Raw genomic sequence first — 22840 nt, forward strand, 5'->3', positions numbered from 1 at the left:
CCGCGCGCCCCGCCGCGCAGCTCGGCGATTGGCCGCTGCGGCGCGCGGCCCCGGTTTGAATGTTGGCGGTTGCGGCGCCGCCATCGCTAACGGGCAGCGGCGGCTCCAGGTGGGTCCGGCCGCCGCCGGGGCGGGAGGCTCGGGGCCGCGCCGCTCCCCTCAGGCAAGGCCGCTGCCGGGCTGGTGGTCGCCGCGCCCCTTCGCCCGGAGGGGCCCGGGCGTCGCGGGGAGCCCGGCGGGCCCGGTCTGCCGCTGGGCGCGGCGCGGCGCGTCGGGGCCGGGCCGGGAGGTCGGTAGCGGGGTCTGCGCGCCTCTCCGGACTAGGCCCCGGGGTCCCAGGCGGGGGTCGCGGGCCGCGGCGCCGGGCCCCGCCAGGCGCTGCTCTGCGAGGCCTCACCCGGCTCCGCTCCCCCCACCCCCCCAGGGCGGCCACGGCGACCGAAGATGGTGAGGGAAGATGACAAGGTGATCCCGGTGCGTGTGGCCCTGCGGTGCCGGCCCTTGGTGCCGAAGGAGACCAGCGAAGGGTGCCAGATGTGCCTGTCCTTCGTGCCGGGGGAACCGCAGGTAACCGTGCCTCCCTCCCCTCCCCGGGCCTTGCTGCCAGGGCGCTGGGGCGGCGTAGTCAGCGCTGCCCGTTCTCCTCTCCTCCGCAGGTGGTCGTAGGTAACGATAAGTCGTTCACGTATGATTATGTGTTCGACCCTTCTGTTGAGCAGGAGGAAGTCTTCAACACAGCTGTCGCCCCTCTCATACGTGGCATCTTCAAAGGTTTGTGGTAATTGAGGTCAAGCTCGGATTTAAAATACTGGGGGGTTCGGTGGGCTCAGCTGTGTGGAAGAAGGCGCTGTGCTGTTTGATTCTCCGTTCTAACTCATTTCTTCTTTGATCTTCTCAGAAAATAAAATCCTGTGCTATCTAGACACTGCCTCCAGCCTCTAGTGAGAAGTGCCAGATCTCACCTGTTTACGACCTGTTGTACTCCACAGGGCTATCAAAATGACTTGTGTGTGTTCACTGGGTCATTCTGGTTCCTGAAGCTATTTATGTAAGGCAAGAGAATTTTATCAAGAATAATAGGATGAATTGATAAGCATCCAATACCAGAAGCGGTTACCGATGCTACGGTGGAGCTGCGATGACTGAGAATTTACACTATGTTTCTATGACGAACTCTAGTAAAGCAACAGAGCAGGCTTAAAAAGGAGCTGGAATAATAATTTTATCTGTGCTTTGGGGAGCTTTTAATTGACTTTTTTTCCCTTGGTGTTGCGAACTGCGACCTGTGCTTGTGTAAACTGATGGCAAGGGGCAGTGCTTTTCTGGAAGGATGCTTTTACTAGAAAGCAGCTTTGCTCATCAAAGTTTCTTCTGGTTCCTGCGTGACTGATCTGGGCGCCCTTTGTTCCCCTAGGGTATAACGCTACTGTCTTAGCCTACGGACAGACAGGATCTGGAAAAACATACTCTATGGGAGGTACCTACACTGCCAATCAAGAGCACGAACCTAGCGTGGGGGTCATCCCTCGGGTAATCAAACTGCTATTTAAGGAGAAGGAGCAAAGGCAGGATTGGGAATTCGTCCTCAAAGTCTCTTATTTAGAGGTAAAAGCTGTTTTGATTTTCAAACTATAATAAAGTTATGAATTACAGACAAAGGGAGCTTTAATGAGGCCCCCTCCTTCAAGTAATAGGTATTTATTAAATCAAAACCTAAGACTACATAAGGTCTTGTCAGGAACTGGATTCTGAGTCCTAGGTATTTTTCTCTAAAGGTGAAATGAATAGCATGTCATGCAAAATTAGCCACGATTTCAGTGTAACTTTACATCTTTCTTTATGCAAATTGTTCTGTTGCAAGGCTGTGAACTCTGAACTGCTGTTCTGATGCTTTCAGATCTACAATGAGGATATTCTAGACCTGCTGTGCCCATCCAGAGAACGGTCTTCTCAAATCAGTATACGGGAAGATCCAAAAGAAGGCATAAAGGTCTGTTGCCCTATTAGATGTGGGTACATAAGGGGGCAACGTGGCTCGGGACGAATGTTTCGGCGTAACAACTGTCTGATTCCTTGAGCATGGCTTTATATTAGTGCATCTGAAATCATCACAACTCCTCGTTCTTCTCCAAATTGAGCTGTTGATGATCCTTAAGTTTACTCGAAGTAACACCAGTGGGGTTAGATGTTCATGACAAAGCCACTTGCAAGTCCTATTCTGACTTTTTTTGAAGGCTGATTTAGGTGAATATCTGAGAATGTTGGACTTTGGGTCCCTTCAACAAATTTCAAACTCTGTTGCAATTGTACTCTTCAGTTTGGCAGAAGTAGCGTGCCACAAAGGGATCCTGAGGGGAAGCTATTTAAGTGCCCAAGTTATTTCCTTAGCAGTTTTGTACAGATGTGTGCTTATAGGGTAGTGCAGAAATTTTTGCTGGGGGAATCCATACCAAGCCTCTGGCTTGAAGTGAGACTCTGATTCTTGTGAGTGTGTATTTGCACAGAGACTTCACTTTGTCTGCTGTAATCAAGACAGAGGATAATTTTTCTGATTAAAGTTGGGGTGAAGAGGAAGGAGAGGGTAAATGATGCTTTCTTCCTGGATACAGATTGTAGGGTTAACAGAAAGAAATGTCACCTGTGCCCAAGATACTGTATCCTGCCTAGAGCAAGGGAACAATTCCAGAACAGTGGCCTCCACAGCAATGAACTCCCAGTCCTCACGGTCCCATGCCATCTTCACCATTTGCATTGATCAGAAAAAGAAAAATGACAAGTAAGTGTGATCGCGCAGCCACTCCTAGCAGCTGTTAGGAGTCAGACTTACTCAAAATTTCATAGTCCTGTCATTCTTTCTTGGTCTTGGATGAACTCAGCTGAGCTTCTGTCAAGGTGGTTGCTTTATTTGGCTGTCTCTGATATGAAATATATTTTTCAGCCCAGTAGCTCAACTGTAGTAATCACTGGACTGCTCCTTTCCTAACTGCATGTTTACTTGAGAGAGTAAAATAGTTTATTTCTGCCATAGGAACAGCAGTTTTCACTGCAAGCTGCACCTGGTTGATCTTGCTGGCTCTGAGAGACAAAAGAAGACCAAGGCTGAGGGAGACAGACTGAAAGAAGGTCTGTAGGAAAAGGACTGGTATAGCTTGGGTTTCTTACCACTTTTGAGTGAATAAATTGAGTCCTTGTCAGGAAAAGCAAAGCAGTTCTTTAATTAGCCCTTATAATGTGCTTTTTTAACCTTCTTAAATTATTTAACAAGGAAATGACCAATTCCCAGCTATTGAGGTGGCTCTACTCACTGTTATCTCTTCATATGCAGGCATCAACATAAACAGAGGTCTCCTCTGCCTGGGGAATGTGATTAGCGCTCTTGGTGATGAAAATAAAAAGGGTGGTTTTGTCCCCTACAGAGACTCAAAGTTAACAAGACTGCTGCAAGGTAAGAGGCAGATGATGATAAAGCCTAAATCTACAGATGCATCTTAAAAAACAAAGTAGCAAAAAAACCCCAACAGCCATACAACCACAGTTCAAACCGGTAGCTGCTGTTGACGAAGGGATTGCATTTATTGGTTTAGTTCCTCTTCTCACTGAAGCTAGACCTTTTCTGTACCCTTATTTGTAGGTTGCAAATGCATTGAGATGGACTCATAAATGAGTCCTGCTCTTCTGCGGTTCCTATGTCATAGGAGGAGGAAACTAGACAAATTCAGTGCATTTTTTTGGTGGGGAGAAAGAAGATGAGAAGTGGAGTCTGGAAGCAGAGATCTATTATACCCTAATTATAGCTACTTATTGGAGGATATCGCAACCAGAATGAAGCTCAAGCTTTCTGTGCCTTCACTGCATGCATCATATTTATGTTTTGTTTTCTTAGTCTGAATACCTGGTCTTCGTGGGACTTATTTTTCCATAGTTGCGATGGTCTTTTAATACATTTTATCTAAATTAGCCTTTAATATGGGCATAGCTATGGTAATGCAATTTACTGGGAATTTTTTTGGTAGTTAAATAATTTGGTACAAAAAGTTACGCTCTTCAGTATTTTCCGTATCTGAATGTATCTAAAAAAAACCCCTGGATTATGCAGAGCTGGATGTGGGGCCTTTTTTTTTCTGATCAAAAGTTTTAAGTAGCCAATATATGTTAGTGTAAAACCAAAGGACAAAATGCCATGCAGCTTGATGGTCTGAACAAATATGTTCTTAGCCAATAATTCTTTAAATTGGAAGGTAGTGTGAATTCTGATGTCTGGATATCCATGGAGGTCTTGAGTATTATTGTGTGGGAGAAGGGAGGGGAAAACCTGAAAGAACTATGCCAGAAATGGCATAGAGAAGTTACAGCAATTACAGAAATTACTTAACAGGACAACAATATTACTGGGGCTTCTGATGCGAAATCATCGGTGCTTAGAACGGAGACATAACTTTGGAACTTTGGCTTTCAAAAAAAGCTCTTTAGTATAGTACTGACTGGGGCAGAGGAGAAAGTAGATGACGATGACACAAAACTGCAGCTGGATATCTTCTTCTAGCTGTAGTATGGAGATGCACTCATGCAGTCTTAATATCTTAATGATGATATCTTACTAGTCATTCTTGCTCTCTCTCAAAGCTTTGATTATGCCTTGGTTTCCTTCTCAGATTCTCTGGGTGGTAACAGCCACACTCTCATGATTGCCTGTGTAAGCCCAGCGGATTCCAATCTAGAAGAAACTCTAAATACTTTGCGTTACGCTGACAGAGCAAGAAAAATAAAAAATAAACCAATTGTCAACCTTGATCCCCAGGCGGCTGAGTTGCATCATCTAAAGCAGCAGGTACTGGGCAATTTCTTCCTGCGAGAAGAGCAGATCTATCCTTTTGGTGCTAAGCTCAGTAAACAGCAAGCAAAGACAGGATGCCTAGCTACACAAAATATGCCAGAAATACTTAGTATGTGTTTCTCTGTCTCTTGAGATGGCTGTGTAAGTGCTGTAAAGGGAATACATGAATATTTCTTGTAGTTCTACAGCAGCTATTCCATGCCATAGAAAAACAGTAGTGTTAGTGTGATTTACATTTCCCTTCCACTGAACAAATCATCGCCTGCCCATTAGGCTACAGGCAAAATTAGAAACACAGCGATGCTTACCTTGCTGACATCACTTGCTTATGTCTAGCACAGAGTGGGAAGTGAAGAGTGTTCCTATGTGGTCAGGTTCAGAGGGAAATAAGTTGTATAAACTAGAACTGGTTACACCCAAAGGTAGAAGTGCCCAAGGGCTTGTCTACCGATGAGAGTTATCCAGGCTTGCTGTGCTTACTTGACTGTATGCGTATGATACAGTCTTTCATGCTACCTTTCCGTAGGAAAACTCAGTAATCTTGTTCCACAACAGAGCAAGTAGGTGGTTTTGCTTACTGTGTAGGAGTGTTCACCAGAGCCTAGTGAATGTTTATTAACATAGTGTAAACTCAAATCACATATTCAGGTAGCTTAGGAAGGCAAGCAATCTGACTTTATCTCATGTGAAAGGTAGCAACAGAGCATTGGTTCAGCAAAGTGGGAGACCTGCCCTTCGGATCAGCGAGGTCTCTGACACCTTGCACAGAACAGTGTGTCAACTGTCTGTGGGTGACTTAACGTGCTCCGATCTGAGCATTCCTGATGAAGAGAAGGTAGCTTTTCTTAGGAGTAAATTACTTGCAAAATATAAAATACAATAAAATACTGTAGCAACATGATTCCACAGCCAATGGTAAAAGGACAATTGTGGAGCAAGTGACTCTTATTAAGACTAAGGATCTTAATAGTGTTCCTTCAACCATCTAGTTTTACTATATGGGAGAGATTTACAACTAGTAATTGTTTGTCTTTCTAGGTACAACAGCTACAGGTGTTACTGCTGCAGGCCCACGGAGGGACCCTCCCAGTGTCTCTCAAGTAAGCTTTGTAGATTAATGCTCAATGTAACTGATGGCTGTCACATGCCAGCAAAGGCTCTAATCTCCATTGCTCCAGACAGTGCTGTAGAGTGTGGGTAGAGCAAACTGGTTGCTTTCTAATAGGATCGGGACAATTTTTTTTCTCCTTTTGTTCTTTTTTTTTTCCATGCTTACTGAAATTCCATGTGTGTACGGGCCACTTAGTTTGGTAGCAAACCCCTTAAGATTGCAAAAATCAGTTGTAGGAAATATGAGAGGAACTAGACCATGTCTCCTAACTAAGTATCTGTTTCTCAGATCCATCCATCCCTCTTTTCTTCCTCACCCCTCTGCCTCTAAATAAAGGGCACCTCCATCTGCATTGTTCTTAAAAGCACAAAATGGAGGGAAGAGTTGGATTGTGTAGGTGTTGTCTTCTGAGGATGTTTCAAAAGCCAAATACATGCAGTTTACAGACTTACCGTTGGTTAAACAGCATTACTGTTTCAAAAGTGTTGTCTTCTCTTGCAAATGTCTACTTTTGGTATGCTGTATTACTTAAATTTTTGAATTCAGATTAGACTTCCTCCAGTTATTTCTGTTCATCTGCTACAACCTATATTTTAAGTTATTTAGGAAACTTGGAGGTAATTTCAGTGCTATTACAAAGCTCTAGCAAAGTCATGTTCACAAGCAAATTGGTCCTTAATATTTTAGTAGTATGGCACCGTCAGAGAATCTTCAGTCCCTGATGGAGAAGAACCAGTTGCTATTGGAGGAGAATCAAAAGCTGAGCAGAGGGCTGAGTGAGGCTGCTGGTCAGACAGCACAGATGCTGGAGAGGATCATTCTGGTAAGGTTCAGTTACCCAAGAAGAGCTTTAAGTTGCATGACTTCCCCTTTTAGCTGAAGATTAAGCAATAGCAGCTCCCGTACTAATGGCATGTTAGGAATCTCTCTCTTTAATGTTCCTTTCATGTTTATTTCAAATCTTCAGCTATCAGGTAGTCAGAACCAAAAGCCTCTCAGAGCCTGTAGATCTGGTGACTTCAGTGGGGAAAAGTAGACCTGAATCTTTCAGCTTTTCTGTTGCTTTAGTATTTTAAATACCAGCACTTGCGCATGTGCGTGCTCTCCTCCCTCTTCCCACCCCTCCACTCTGCTTTGTTTTGATTCACTGCAGTGTATATGCCTGTGAAAAAGGGTGTTAAGTCTAAACAAACTAGTGGCAATGATCATGCAAGATCTTTCAGTGCATTGACTTGCTGCAGACTGACAACATATCTTTTGCTACAAATAAATTAGCTGTTTTCTGGTTTCTTATCTTGCTTTTCCTACAATTAAGTATAATTCTGACTTCTCCTAGACAGAACAAGAAAATGAGAAGATGAATGCCAAACTAGAGCAACTTCAGCAACATGCTGTGTAAGTCTGTTTCCACACCCTACTCATGCTGAAGAAATGTCTTTCAGCATTAAATGTTTTTGGTGGGATAAACTGGATACAGTCCATTTGTGTTTGTTCATCCAGAACTCATTTGTATGTTCAGTGGGGAAAGTTGTTCCTTATTGGCACATGTGACACAAACGTGCCATGTAATACTAATACTCATTGATTTAATCCCACATCTGCATTGCAGATGCAAGCTTGATCTGCAGAAGCTGGTAGAGACTGTGGAAGATGAGGAACTAAAAGAAAACGTAGAGGTGATTCGCAATCTTCAGCAAGTGTTGGCTCAGTTGCAGGTAAGACTGAATCCAGGGAGAGAAGAGAGTGTGCCAAGCAAGTTTACTAATGAAACCTAGGGTGCTTCTGCTGATCTGCGGAGCAGCAGATTCCACTGTGCAGAAACATTGCTTAAGGAGCCCAGGAGTTACAAGTATTAAATGACTCTTGATATCCACTTCAAAACAAGCTGTCCTGCTGTGCTTTTAATGCTGCAGAAAGGCCACTTGTGCTTGAGTGGCTGCACGTGGTGGGGGAAAAGGAAGAGTCTCCATAAAATAATCTGATAGTTGGAGACTAGCATGGATTTACAATCCAAAAGTTGGAAGGAAAGTTATAAACTTGGTAGTTGTAATGAGCAACCCAAATTGCAGGGACCTGAAATTGTTAAATAGAAGTTGCCAAATCTTTGTCTTACTGAGGAACTTTGCTGTTCTCCCCTGTTCCCAGACTCCTTACTCTTGTGAGGAGCTGGTTGCTAAATGCTGGAGTTCAGGGAAGACTAGAAAGACTGCCTTGTCCAGCTAGTCTAGGAGGAGTATGCTCACTTTATTAAAGGAGGAAGACAATGGCATCCTCTTTCCAGAGATAGCTTTCTGGACAGAGGAGAATAACATTATGCTTTGTCCTAATAGGCCAGCAGATTCTTATTAGCTTCATTTTACTTCATCTTTTACTTTTTACTAAAATTTTCTTCTCTTTGTCCTATATAGAGTGAAAGTGCTGCCACAATAGAAGCTGCTGCAGAGATGGCAAACTCTGAACAGGATGCTACAGCTGTAAGTGCAGACCTTACCAGGGGTGTGGTTTTATCCCCTCATCACTCCTCTTATCTGTGTCCTTATGCTAGTTTTCTAATCCAAATGTTTGGTAAATAATATGTGTCACTTTTGTATGTGCTGCCTTTCTATGCTCTTATTTGCTCAATGTGTTCAAGATCAATAACCTATTCTCATTTCTGAATATCTATTTTTTTATGTAAAAAATGAATTTGAAGTGTTCTGCAGGAACCGTGATCACATAGTTAAAGAGCTTTTGACTGGCTTCTCCAGCTCATTGCTGTGTCTCCTCCAGGAAGCAGAAATGGGCCAGGATACCAAGAGATCCTCAGATGACTTCACCACTCAACATGCCCTCCGTCAAGCACAGATGTCCAAAGAGCTGCTCGAATTGAATAAAGCCCTGGCTCTGAAAGAGGCGCTCGCCAAAAAAATGACACAGAATGATAGTCAGCTGGAGCCCATTCAGTCCCAATACCAGGTAAACTCTTCTGAAATAGTTCTTGTAAGGATATGTTCAGTTTCTTTTTCCCAATTAATGCAGACGCTCCGTGCTGAGGAGGGAAGGGAGGAGATCTGTCCTCTCATGAACATGTTCTTATTGAGACTGTTTCCTTAAGCTGGGTCACTGCTCCCTTGGGCATGGGAGGGAGTTAACTACAGGTGTCAGCAGAGAAGGTGGGGGGGGATGGCCATGCCCAGCTACCCACAAATAGCTCTACCACCAGAAGACAGTCTTTTCCCTGAAATAAGCTATTAGCCACTAGCTGTTCTATGTGAAATGGGCTTCTCTGCTTTTTACTCGGAGGTTTGCTTGGCCACACTAAGCCAAAATGCAAGCACTTCACTGTTAACTCTCATAGTATGGCCAGCAGATCTGGCTTCCCCTGTTCACTAGCTGTGCTGGGATCTCCCATCTCTGAAATTGGTCAATCATAACTTTTAGTTTGTCACAATAGTTCTGTCAACCGACTACGATTTCAGTGTATGAGGGACTAGCCCTTTTGACACTCGTACTGCTTTTAGACAAGGTGGTTTACAGCCTGTTGGAAAGGAACATGGTTTCTCAAGGCCTCCTGTCTTAAAGCTTTATCTCCAGAGTGAAGTTTCAAGGTTTTTATTTGGAGGCTTACTATTCTTGTCCTTTCTAGACTAATATCAAGGATCTGGAATTGGAGGTCAGCACTTTGCAAAAGGAAAAGGAGGAGCTGATCCTTGCGCTGCATATGGCAAAGAAGGATGTCAACCAAGCCAAGTAAGAGTGACTACGCGAGCCATGTGGCTTATAGCACTGAAAATTGTGTTAATGCACCTGGGAAAACTCATTGTCTTGCACTTACTTCAGCTATTTGTAAAAGCTCTTATTTTGATGCAAATGCATCCCTTTAACATGCCATGTGAGTTGTATGAATTGCAGAGAAGCCTGATAGGATCATTGGGAAAGATGATAATAGAGAATTGATTTAAGTTTTCATAAGGTGTTTCTGAAGTTGGAGAATACTTGTTCGAGATTAACAGTAATTAGGGGGGCTGTTTTTAAAGTGTGATTTCTTTACAGACTGAGTGAACGGCGTCGGAAAAGACTTCAGGAGTTGGAAGGGCAAATTAATGAGCTGAAGAAAAAGCTGAACGAGCAATCAAAGCTCTTAAAACTGAAGGAGTCTACAGAACGCACTGTCTCCAAACTGAACCAGGAGATCAGGGTAACTAACCCTAGCATGCAGTTCTCAGGGCTGCTCCAGTGTAGACAAAGCAGCTTCCAGACAGAAGGCACTCACTCTCTGTTTTGTTAGAGTGAGAACACCAGTTTTTGGCAAGACTCCTTTGGCTATGTGTAATTGCTGGTGTAATACAACAGGCAGGTGGCTCTTGAAACTTGGAGGAATAAAAGAAGTCCAAAGTGTCTTCTGGCTATTCTGATAATTTATTGCCTGAGTCAAATCACTTGACTTGGGTTTGATTTCCACGTGTATACTGTGCATGTGTTTGTCTTCCATTTATGCCTTAAAAGATGAATTCCTGAGTTTTAGCACTTTGAGAGTGTCCTTAGGCATGTACTCTGAGTGGGCAGCACACTGTAATATTTCCCATCTTCCCACTCTCCACCCCTGACAGACACGCTAGGGGAATGTAGGTTGAAACTACCCAGAATGCAAGTACTGGACAATTCTTCCCGCCATTTCTGTTTTTCAGGAAATGAAAAACCAAAGAGTACAGCTGATGCGCCAAATGAAAGATGATGCTGAGAAATTCAGGCAATGGAAACAACAGAAGGACAAGGAGGTGATCCAGCTGAAAGAACGGGTGAGCATACAATAAGCCCCCAAACTGTACCTCCCTCCAAAGAGTGAAACAAATCATTAAAGTGTTTGCTGCAAGGCTTTGTTTAACTTGCAAGCATCTGAAAAACATCTGGGGAATGCTTTGAAGATAACATTAGTTCATATGGCTGCCACCTTTCACCAGTTGTCATAAATTGACTCACTTGCATGTGTCTGGCAATCTTAAAACTATCAATGCAGTCGTCATGATTCAGCTCTAAAGCAGAAGGCAAACATATTTAATATTAAAGTATTTAAAGTTGTAGGGTTTGGCCACAGAATGGGAGGTATTTAAACTTTCAAAGGAATATTGAATCTTCAGGTAAACAGTGAGAATTGTTAATGAAATCCAGCTGGCTTGTAGCATTCAAGTGTAATGAACAGCAAACATCTGTACTGTGAGTCCTGCTCTCACAGGAATTCTTACTGCAAGAAGTTTGCTCCCCATTGCTGTGGGACACCAAGTCGTAAACTTTTGGTTTGCAGTCTCTTACAACCTTCAGGCTCCTAAACCTTTTTGAGGGAAAGTGGGGAGCTCCTTCTAGCCACTTTAAGCCTAACAGCCATTTGTTCTCAGAGGCACTACATGGCTTAAGCTTGTAATGATGAGTGAAACGATTATCATGAAGCATTCGCATTGCAGAACAGCAATGTAATTATTCTGTTCCAAGAAGTGCGAAGCTGGCCATAGGTATTAATGTGACATGATTTTTCCATCTGTCTTAACACTATTTCCCTGCAGGATCGCAAAAGACAATATGAGCTACTTAAGCTAGAACGAGATTTTGAGAAGCAGGCCAATGTACTTCGGCGCAAAACGGAAGAGGTAAGGAGCCAATAGCTGCTAGAAACTCCTGATCAGTTCCTAAAGGTCTGCAAAGTGTGGTTGGAGGTTGTAATAGGATATGCAGAAACTTGTTAAAAGCAGTTTGGAGGTCTGGAAATAGGTGCTTTTTTCTCTGTAGAAAAACACCATGCTTCTGTCTTTAGCCTTTGAGGGATTCTAGTTAAATCTGCTCCTTAAAAGGTAAATTACCCTTTGAGTATCAGGCTGCTGTGGCAAATCTATTCCGGATGCCCAAGCTAGAAAGTATAAAATAAGCTTGAGTTCAAAATTCTTTCAGGATGGCTGTATAGAAGAAATGCATCTTGAAACCATTTTAGGTGCTTTCTTCTACCTCTAGGCCTAGAAGCAGATTCTCTTGCTGAGCTTCCCGGTTTAAAAAGAATCTAAGTCAGGGACTTTAGTCTTTGATTAATCCAAAAGTTTTATGAACCTTACACTCTCTTTTCACTGTCTCAATGTCTGGCTTGCATTGTGAATGCCTCATGTTTTCAACTGTTAGAGATTAAGTGAAGTAACTACTGTTCAGCTTCTGTGTAAAATATTTTACAGGCAGCAGCTGCTAACAAGCGCTTAAAGGATGCTCTGCAGAAACAACGGGAGGTTGCAGATAAGCGAAAGGAGAGTCAAAATCGGGGAATGGAAGGAGTTGCTGCACGAGTAAAAGTGGGTGACAATGTGGTGTGCGTTCCAACAAACAATGGGCAAACTTAGCTTTGTTAACCTAGTGGGTGCTGCTGGGGTTGATGGTTGGAGAGCAGAGGGGAGGAACATGGGGTTACATACTAAGGGAGGTCAATGTGATTATTCAGTTTGTCTGTGAAGGCATTCCAGAGCAGGACTCAGTCCTGAAGTTGAGACTACAGTGAACCACTATCCCGTTTTTTGGGGTTTTGGTGGGTTTTTTCCCTCCAGAGCTGGCTTGCAAACGAAGTAGAGGTTCTCGTTAGTACTGAAGAGGCTCGACGGCACCTTGCAGACCTTCTGGAGGACAGAAAGATCTTGGCACAGGAGCTCCTTCAGCTTAAAGAGAAGAAAGAGGCTGGGGAAAACCCACCTCTAAAGCTCCGGGTAAGAGAGGGAAATGCCACTTTCCCTGTCCCACACCTCTGGCTGTTCAGCAAGTACTGTCACACTCTTATTCACTCCTATTTGACCTTTTCCCTCAGAAGGTAGGGATGGAGATGGTTCCCTTCCTGGAAGAAAGGGTTAACGTTGTTACTGTCCTCTGGCAGGGAACAGAGTTGCTGAAGTAACCTGTTACTTAATGCAATGCATCTGATGGATGTGAGTGGGTCACAGCCCTTATCAAAGACTTTATCCTTTTGGGAGGGAGCAATGGAATTTAAGCTATAGAGAGATACTTGGAGTCTTTTATAATAGGATGGCTGCTCTTTGCTCAAATGTCTGTAAATGAAAGCCCAGTCTTGCGTGTGGTTCTTCACCTATTGCTCACTTCTGTCCATTGCTGTAATTCTTTAGAGACGCACCTACTCCCTCGCAGATTTGCAGGCATCAGAGATGGACCTTTCCATATCAAAGCAGATAGAAAGCCTGGAAACTGAGATGGGGCTCAGGTAAGGCAGTACGACGAAGCTGATTTGCACAGCCTTGCCTCCATTTTTTTTTTTTTTCATCTCTGTCTACAACTCTTGTGTGAAACAAAAGAGAAAGTAAAATAACTTATACATTGACACTAAAAATTATTAAATAAGACCATGTGGTTTTCCTGGTTTGAATTTTTCCAAAATGGGGGATATGAGGACACTACTCAGTCACTAAGATTGCTTTGTTCTTAGCTGTTTGTGAGCACCTCTGTATGAGGGAAACACTGCACTCTTAATTGGAAGTGTGGAGGGGAGGAGAAACTCCCTGATATAGCATTGCAGACTCCAGCTGCTGCACTAAGCAGTCAAAATTTTAACTTGAACTGTTTTGTCTAATATTCTGGTAACAGTAACTTTACCCCAGACACTAGCCCAGGTTTTCTCCTGTGTTGTAACCTGAAATACGTGTGTTCTTCCAAAGGAGTGCTCAGATAGCAGATCTACAGCAGAAACTCCTAGATGCAGACAATGGAGATCGTGTGAAACAGCGTTGGGACAGTATTGCAACAATTCTAGAGGCTAAATGTGCTTTGAAGTATCTCCTTGGAGAGGTAAATTCTGAATTTTCCTAATGTATCACTAAAAACAAAGGCTCTAAGTGCTTAGCCAGGAACGAAAGGAAGTGACTAACAGGCTGATAGCAGAGATTAATTCAGGTAAAGCACTGCTGTACCAAATGAGGCTTATTTCCCTTACAACTTCTGATTCAAATATTCTCCTGTACTGTAGATCATTTTGGGGAGTGAAATCCAAAAAGAACAGGGAAGAGGGAAACGGAATAGACACAGGCCTGGAGATAGCAGCTAAAGCTGTGCTTACAGGAGGCTTGCATGGGAATAGTAAAAGGGAAGAGACAAATTTCAGAAGTGGAAGAGAAGAGAAAGTACCTAAAAATGCTTACCGAACAAGTAGGCAATCTGCAAGGGAACAAGGGGACCACTCTCTGAGGTCAGAGTGGAAGCAGTGGAATGGATGTTGGGATGGGAGAAGCTTGAACAAGACTGGGGGTAGGAGAGAGTAGGAAGTGGGCTAATGTGGAATCAAGGAAAGAGCAACTGAACGGCAGAATCTTGTATCAGTCCCTGGTGCCTGAAAATTAAAGGAAAAGAATGAAGGAGCTAATATGAGAGAGCATTTGGGGTCCCCCAATACTTGGATTTAAAGTGCTTCAGGAAAGGAGATTAACCTAGAACTGTTAACAAGACTTCCTGCTATGTGTTTTGCCATTCCATACTGGCTGTCAGATGTCTAGCTCTGAACGTCTCATCTAGCCTTCTTGTTGCTGATGGCCAGTCCAGTTCTTAGGGTGGTTGGAAGTTAGGCAGAAATGTTTTGCCCTCAGACTGAAGCATGTCTGCCCCAACAGACATTATGAAACATGGAACTTACTGACCCAGGCAATCATCTTGCTTTTGTCTTGCAGCTGGTCTCCTCAAAAGTGCAGGAAAGCAAGCTGGAGAGCAGCCTTCAGCAGAGTAAAGCCAACTGTTCAGACATACAAAAGATGCTGATTGAAGAGCGAAACCACATAACGGAGATGGAGGCTGAGTTCCAAAATCAGCTTTTGGTGCAGGAACAACACCACCAGGAGAAGGTAAAACATGAGATATATATCTTGAGAGCTCCTGTGTCTTGGGACTCTGATTCCCAGATCTGCTCAGAGATAAGGGCAAAGTGTTGTGCTGAAACCAATCTGTTGCTGTATATCTGATGAAGATTTGTTAGACTCTTGCAGGATAGCTAACAAAAGCCCAAGAAATCTCCCTGTTCATCTTCTGTCCTGCGCAAGTTGTTTTATTCAATAATTTTTCGCAATGCTTTAAGTGAGGATATTACACTTGTGCACAAGATAACTTTTAAAGTAGATGAGGGCAGAATCACGCTGGAAGTGGCAGAAAGAATCTTTCTGAAATTGTCAAGGCTTTTAATGCCCGGGCTGCCAGATGTCTCTAGGAATTCATGCCTGTTCGCCTCTGCTATATTAACTTGCTTTTAGGTTCTGTACCTGCTTAGCCAATTTCAGCAAAAAGAAGCAGCAGAGAAGAAACTGGAAGATTCCTTAAGTGAGCAAGAGAAACAGCTACAAGAGCGGCTCAAGTTCCAGGTAGAGTGTCTGGATGTGGCTTGGGGGGGTGCTCGTTAGGGCTACTTGGGATAGTAGCTTTAGAGTGAGGAAGGCGCAGAATCAAGAGCATGTCCATTTGTAGCTAAGATTGCTTGATTCAGTTGGTTGCAGGGGATAGTTGCTATACAGGTTTGAAGAAGCCTGTGGTTTTCTTTCTCTTCTGTATCTTCTTCCATTGAATAAATGTAAGTACAGCAATGAGGCCTGCCACGATCTGACCAGCTCGTGCAAACTTCTGTGCTCAGAACACCTTTAGTTAGGATATTCAACATGCTATTACTAATCTTTTGCTGAGCACAGCTCCACTGTGCTATCAGCAATGGAAGAACTTTAGCTTGATCGTATAGACATGTTACAAGCTGCACCTTGTCTTGTCGCTAAGTGACTTAAGTGGTGTGTCAAGCTCCTGTGGAAGGGCATGTTCAGTGATGTATTAAAGCAAAATCAGTCCTAGGTGCACCTAATTTGGAGATAAGCCTTAGAAATAGAGGGAGTTTCAGATCTTACACGGTCACTCTGAAAGGATCGAATTCTCTGTCGTATTGGCAGTGTTATGCATAAAACAAGGTAGTAGCACTAATGACTTTCCTAATTAGCCAGAGCTGATCTCCTGTTGGGGAATACAAAGAAGCCCCTTTGATCTTGCAAGAAAGATCCAAACAGAAAAATCTGTCCCAAACAACTACTTGTGCTACCCCCACTTAAGCCTACAGATTTCATCTTGTCTTGCAAACAGGAGGAAGAGCTGGAGAAAATGAGGGAGATCTGTGAGAAGAACCAAGAACTTCTCCAGGAAAACGACACTCTCAAACAGGTCGAGATCTGTACAGACATAAGTCATAAGAGCTTCTTGGCAGCTGGCTTAATGTATTTTGCCAAGCTAACTTTTTTGTTCCTCTTAACAGAAACTGCTGCTCCTCCAAATTGCCAGTGGACAGAAGCTCCGTCACATTCGGCAAATGCCATCTGAGTCCCCAGATTCTTCTTTTGATTATATTCCACCCAAAGTAAAGATTCTGCATACCAGTTTTTATGCTTGTATTGTACCTGGCTTCTTTTCAGAAGTTAAAGTTGGCTAATAGTAATCTTGTTGTTCTTATTGAAGTAGGCCTGTTCTCTACTTCAGACAGCCCTTAAGGTTTCTGTTTTCAGAATACTTCTGAAACTAGCTTGCACTAGTTTTTCGATCTTAAAAAAAGGCAAACAAAAACCCAAACCTGTTTCCTCTGTCTAATTATGTCTGACTCTGTATCCTCCCTAGTAATCTAGGTGTTTTCTCTGTAGCATTTCCAGTCTCTGAATCATGGAGCAAGGCATCTGTCATAAAAAAATTTAATCATTGCCTTGCAAAAGAGCCAAATCTTAGTGCTGGGAGGAATTAGTGATTTAAAACTACTTTGTCAAGACTGTGACACAAATCTATTAAATTTCCAAGGATTTGTCAACTATAGCAGTTCAAATTGACTGCTTGAATTTTTCACTCTGACAATTTGATCTTTTGTCTCCTAACCCTACAGCCTTCTTGGCTGTCTGAGAGGAATGGGGCTGTGGTGGTGGGACTCTGAAGAGCCTTAATAAAATATAAACCCTCTATTATTTCTTCTGGGGCCTCAACCCTTTTAACTTCTGTGCATAGCCAAAGACTCGCCGGCAAACGACAGCAAAACCCCGTGTGCCAACCCCAGAAATGGATATGGAGGAGCTGTTCTCTGACTCAGGGGAGTCTGGAGGGGAGACGGAGGATGCAGACTGGGTTCCGGTAAAAGTGGTCAAAGGAACAAAGAAAAGCGTGATGGGGGTAAGATGTGGTTACCTTTGACTTGTTATTACCTATAAGGGAATCACTTGCCTGTATCCCTAAGGATCTAGTATGTTACGTGTACAGAGCAACAGTGAGATTGTAGCGTCTCCATTGTTGTTCTGAACAGCCTTAATATGATAGTACTGTTGGCATTGGTTATTTATCATATTCTGACAGAAAGAGCACAAGTTGTCTATAGTCAGCAACACCTTCCTAAATAGTTTTTCACGGGACGAGTCATCTACCATGAGACACACGTGTTCTGTCCTGCTACCTGTGGCTGAACTAGCCTATAAGTTTCAGACAGCAGCAAAATAGTGAACCCTAGCAGCAACTTTATTCCTTCATGGAGCCTATTTTAGGGGGAAAAAAGGGATATGCTGTCATGTATCCCTGTGTACTGTTCCTGCTGTATTGTACTGTGGCTCCTAGTCCTGACAGAAGCCTCAGCTTCCTTCTTCTGTTTGTATCAGTCTGCGGGGCCTGAAGCTTCAGCCTGCTGCTCAGTTAATTCCTGATGGGATGGAAGAGATGATTTGAACGTGCTGAATGCAACTCACTGTGAACCGATGGGCCTCTTTGGGCTTGAATTGCTATGAAGCTAGACCCGCATTGAGACGTGTTCTTCTTCCCCTTTCACAGAGGGGTAAATTATTACATGTTTCACTATTGCGTGACACTGAACATGTCAGCAGTTACCACAGAAAAACTTATGAATTTTAAGGTCTAGCTTTAGTTCCTTTCACTGGAGCTTGTCAACCTGATAAATTCTGAACTACGGTACTATTAGCGGTTTGGGTTTGGGGGAATTATTTTCGGCCACGTTGCAGGAAGGAGGATTTGTGCTTGACGCTTGGCTCTCCTGAGTTCATTTATGTAGCCCAGTGGAACTCCAGTGCAAATTACTGCTCCGTTCAGAACTGTAGCTTGGAGCAGCTGGTCTGTGCAGTCTGCTACTGGCTCATGTACCCAGACTAGCAAAGAGATTTGTTGCTCTGATAGGCCATGAAGTAGCTAAATTGGGTCACCTCCATCTAGATGGAGGGTCCTAGGTATGGTGGCTCAGGTTTGCCTCCTAGTGTGCAAATGTTAGCTTGTTTAACTGACCCTGAAACTGGCATCCTTTCGGATAACCTGAAATGGGGGACTGAGTAATTCAAGATGCCTGTTTCAGGGACACTGAAGCAAGAGGTGGCTCTGTAGGTGGAGAGGCCTTGTTTCTTTTCCTGGGATGCAGGACTGACAGTGAAACAATAAAAGGTTCGTGGCAGCTTGGGGATGGTACTGTCCTTTAGATTGCTTCAGGTAGTCTATAAAACACCAAAGCTCTTTCTGCACAGAACTCTTCTCTTACTTAGTGCTCCTGCAAGGGCTGGTGTGGAAATAGACAGTGTGGCTGCAGGAAGCAGAAGGTGGGCTGCACTGAAGGCTGTAGCTGTGACTCAGCAAAATGCAGAAATAGAGACCCTGGCCTTCCGGTGAGTAGTGCTGCAGTTGTGGGTGCAAAAGGGCTTGCACCCAGCATCCAGACTATGCTGCGTGTTTAAGCAAAGCTGGATGAACAGATAAGCAGTTGTGCTGTTAGCGTACATGCACAGTTTGTCAAGCTAAAGCTTATGTACCTTTCTGAAACATTTGTAAATGTCATAATTCAGTGTTTATCTGTGGTAATTGAGCACAAAGTTTTCCACTGTGGTACCAGGCTCTTGCACTAAATGCAGACATTTGCATGGTGTCCCAAGTCACAGATTTACCTACTGCCAGTTGTCAGCCATGAATCTGAAGACAAACAATTTAAGTCTTTCTCTTGCACTTAGTAAATAAAAATTGTATCTAGCTTCAGATGGCACAAAAATTCATTTTCACATTTGTTTGTTTAAAGAATGGAAGGGATAATTTGGGGAGGGGGTTGTGGCATCAGGAATGTTCTCGAGCAACTGATGTTCGTTAGAACTCTTGCTAGAAATGTCTGCCTTACTCTTGGATCTTAGAGATTTGAAGCAGAGACCTCCCATAGTAATTCTTTAATTATTGACTGTTTTACAAAACCAGTTGCCTGACAGGCATCTAGCATCCTGTACTACGAACTACTTTGCAACTGGAGAGAAGGTGGCTTAGGGACCCCTAGTATTTCTTCAGCTGTTGGTGGGAAAGGAAGGGATGGATGTGGTAAAAGTGCTTCAAAATAGTATTGCCCCTCAGGATGCCACACTGTGTGAGGACCGAACAAAGGACTCTGAAGGTTCCTTCAAACTCGAAGACCCCACTGAAGTGACTGCAGGAGAGACCTTCTTTCAGCCTGTGTGCATCACACCAACTACAAAGGTACTGCCTAGAGCTGTAAGAAAGGAGTGGTCCTGAATGTGTGCACACCTTGTTTATGGCTAGTGATGGCTCTTAAAGAAGAAAAACAACCAAGACTGCTGCTAGAAAATTCTGAACAGACTACATCTGTGAAGCCAGCTTGTATTTAAGTTTTGAGGCTGCTGAATTCTTAAGTTTTCATACGAAAACTTTGCCACACAGGCTTGCCGTACTTCCCTGCTGCACCTTCCAGCAATAAAAGGGAGACTGGTAATTGAGGAGCTCACAGGGCTAAACCTTATCTGTCTACATCCAAACTTACTGTTCTTAAGCCATTGTGTACTCTGACTTGGCAGCTGTAATTTTGCCTCGGCTAAAGGAATTCACTTATCCCACGTGTACCCTCTGCACACTATTCCAAATGCTGTCTCTTCCTGCTCAGCCCATGAATTTGTCCTTAGAATTTTGACTTGAGTAAAGAAATTAAGCAACTCTTGACACTGGCCTGGCAACTTCTGCATGTGCTGCCTCCAAGCTCCAGTGCAAGCCAGCTGGCTTCTTCAGGGCAGTGACCAACTCCAAAATTGTCTTCCTTGCTTTTCTGATAGGTCCTGAAAGATATCACAGACCAAGATGTCTTCATGAAGAAGCCCAGCATTGCTGCTTCCCTGGTTGAGAGAGATGAGGAGTCCCAAGAGAACCAGATGCCATTTGTAAAGAGAAAGAAGAGAATGCTGAGCAACAATACCAGCTTCTTCTCAGGTTGTACCCCTATCAAAGAGGAGTTTGACTGACGAGCCCAGAAGATGCCCCATGACTGGGTTGTGCTGTGCTTCTTTAGACCACATTGCTGGTGACTTTTTAAAAAAAGTGTTGGGATCTCTTGCTGCAGCAAAAGCCTGATGACTGTTGTGCCTGACGGCTTCTGGTGTCAGCAAGGGAGTCAAACACTAGTTCTTGCTAGATTGTGTCCAGTTCTTTGTAAATATTTGTATGTGTGGGACTTGGCTGACAGTAAAACTTTCCTCTGAAATTTCTGTAGGGAGTGGAGGTGACTTAGCCAGGTTGCTCATTCCAGCTGCCTTCCTCATCCTGAGCTGTGAACACGTTGGGTACAGTTTAATCCGTAATCTTGAAAGAACTTTGCATTTGCACTGGAACTCTGGGCACTGTCTCTTCCCCTACAGCATGAGGAACTGTTCATGCTGCTGTGAGATCCACTGGTGCTTGATCTTGAGAAGGCACTGTCTGTAGTCTTAAACCAGCTAGCAGATACGAAATGGTCAGTGTTTCTGTACCCCTCAGGGCACTGCTCTGTCCTTGTTCAATGAAGTTAGAAACTTGCTAGCCGTATGTGAATACTGTAGTAATTTTAACTTGGTTTTCTAGCTTTAATAAAGTAACTACTAAAAAAATCCTGACTTTGAATTTTACATTATTGTGTACAACAACCCACTTGGGTACTCTGGGATCTCTGCAATTAAAACATAATCAAAGCTGTTCCAGCAGTTGCTGTGCTGACTGCCACTAGGACTAGCTCTAGATCTTTTTCTGTCAAACCTTACTCAAAAAGTAGGGTACTACTACTTTCCTTTCCCCCTTTTTTTTTTTGTCACAAAAGTTGTTTTTCTTTCCTCCAAGGGTCATAGTGACAAGCCAGACCTACTCTTGCAGATGGATGCTGCACTGATGCTGTACCTTCCCTGAGCTGCGAGAGCCCTCTATCTTTATCTTCTTGGGCTTGGTGCAATATTAACAATTATGTGGCTTCTGGCTCAGTGCAAGCTGAGCAGGCTCTGCTGCAGAGGAGCTGTTCAGACATGCCTTTAATAAACACAGCTGCATGCTTTCTCCTAAATAAAATGAGTATGACCGTGAATGAGCACATGTCACTCTTACAAGCTTGTTCCTTTAGGAGGCCGTGTGGGAGCAGAGCAGGGCTCTCTGCCAACTCTTGTGCATTTGTAGTAGAAGTAGGGTTCATGCTCTACCTGCAGTGCTCTCGCTGATAAAACCATGCTAGGAGCTCTGGGCCACAGACAAGTTGTGAAATGTTTCTTTCGAAGCAATTTAAACAAGCTTGTGAGTTGTGAGGACTTGACCCAGTGAAAGGGCATCCGCCTCATCCTACAAACCTTCCCCTCCTTTATGCAGGGGTTTGGAAAGTGTGAGTCAGGATCACTTCATATGAGAAGAACAAAGATGCAGCACAAAGGCAACAAATCTTTGCGCAGGTGAAACGCAAGGTAACAAATGCCTGTGGTTTAAGCAAACTTGTTCTACTTGTAGAGAGGATGAAATAGTCCATGGGGGTGGCTGGGGAGCAGCTGAGGGGGCAGGTCTCTCCCTGCCTTTCCCAAATGCTGTTCCCTTGCTGGAAGACAGGGGAGAAGAGCAGCTGCCCAGGACAACAGTTTGCTTTGACTGATGGGGTTCATTTAGCCTCTGCTGCTGGAAGAGGCTGAGTTGTGTGAACCTGAAGCCCGGCTGTACAAGGCTCGCCTGCCTGTGCCCCGAGCCCCGCTACACCTCTGGTGTGACAGGGCAGGGACTCTGCCCTCTGTAGCTGTAAAAGAAGAAAAGCTGTAAATCAGAAAAATGGGGGTTTGGTGAAGCATTGCCTTAGTGTCATCCCCTCGTACTGCCCAGCTCCCTCCCTTGGGGCACTGGGTTTAGCAAGGGCTGTGCTGGAGACACCAGGAAGGCATTTTCCCTGCCACAGCAGGAAGGCGGCGGAGCCGGTTCCCCCCCAGCGCCGCACAAAGCCCCAAGGCCTGGGATGGGCCTGCCCGGCAGAGCCTGGCACCCCGAGCCACTGCCCGGGCCAGCGAGGGCTGTGCCCAGCTGTGCCAAGCCATGCCGAGCCGCACCAAGCCCTGCCGTGCTTCGGCCAGCCGCAGCGGGCATGGAGCCGGCATGGGCCTGCCAGGATGTGAGTCATGCCAAGGCCCGGTGCCATGGGACACGCCTGGGGACACAGCTGGGGACACGCTCGGGGCATCTTCATGTTGGTGCAGCCAGGAGCTCAACAGCCGCTGATGAGCTGCCCCGGGGGCAATGGGGGCCCCAATTATATATTAAATACCATACATAGAACTTTTTACTTTTTTTTTTTAATATATGTATATGTGTCTGTGTGACAGAGACGCTGTATGTGCGTGTGGCTTTGTTGAGCATATGTATATAAGACTACGTGTCACTCTGTGTGTGTGTGTGTGTGTGTGTGTGTGTGTGTGTGAGACTAAATTTATTTATACATATATTAGACTATTACATATATAAAAGAATAGGTGTTCGTGAGCGTTGAGTGTGGATATATATTTTATATATACAGTAGACTATATTATAGATTATATGTACTATAAGAAGTTATATGTTTTAGATAGATAAAAGGCTGTCTGATGCTGTGTGTATAGAGA

General features: G+C 44.2%; 1 protein-coding gene across 4 annotated transcripts; it reads left to right on the top strand.

Annotated features, from left to right (window-relative positions):
• The first annotated feature begins 10 nt into the window (after positions 1–10).
• KIF4A (kinesin family member 4A) lies at positions 11–20842 on the top strand. 4 transcript variants are annotated; one of them, XM_072876906.1, is made up of 31 exons: positions 11–109; positions 425–567; positions 657–771; positions 1415–1605; positions 1898–1990; positions 2610–2776; positions 3029–3123; positions 3326–3445; positions 4653–4828; positions 5873–5934; positions 6633–6768; positions 7282–7340; positions 7555–7660; positions 8354–8419; positions 8715–8900; positions 9571–9674; positions 9978–10122; positions 10613–10723; positions 11483–11566; positions 12137–12250; positions 12500–12655; positions 13067–13161; positions 13613–13742; positions 14615–14785; positions 15188–15295; positions 16053–16130; positions 16222–16323; positions 16953–17114; positions 18476–18595; positions 19320–19442; positions 20030–20842. In XM_072876906.1, exons 2-31 carry the CDS (start codon positions 445–447, stop codon positions 20213–20215), a joined length of 3684 nt encoding a protein of 1227 aa, XP_072733007.1. In that variant the 5' UTR covers positions 11–109; positions 425–444; the 3' UTR covers positions 20216–20842. The 4 variants fall into 4 exon arrangements, with proteins under 4 accessions (XP_072733007.1, XP_072733008.1, XP_072733009.1 ...); XM_072876907.1 differs by lacking the exon at positions 11–109 and adding an exon at positions 120–289; XM_072876908.1 differs by lacking the exon at positions 11–109 and having other exon boundaries at positions 120–567; positions 6636–6768.
• Positions 20843–22840: the final 1998 nt, after the last annotated feature.

The sequence above is a fragment of the Ciconia boyciana genome, chromosome 12, assembly GCF_034638445.1.
Source record: "Ciconia boyciana chromosome 12, ASM3463844v1, whole genome shotgun sequence".
Taxonomy (NCBI): Eukaryota; Metazoa; Chordata; class Aves; order Ciconiiformes; family Ciconiidae; genus Ciconia; species Ciconia boyciana.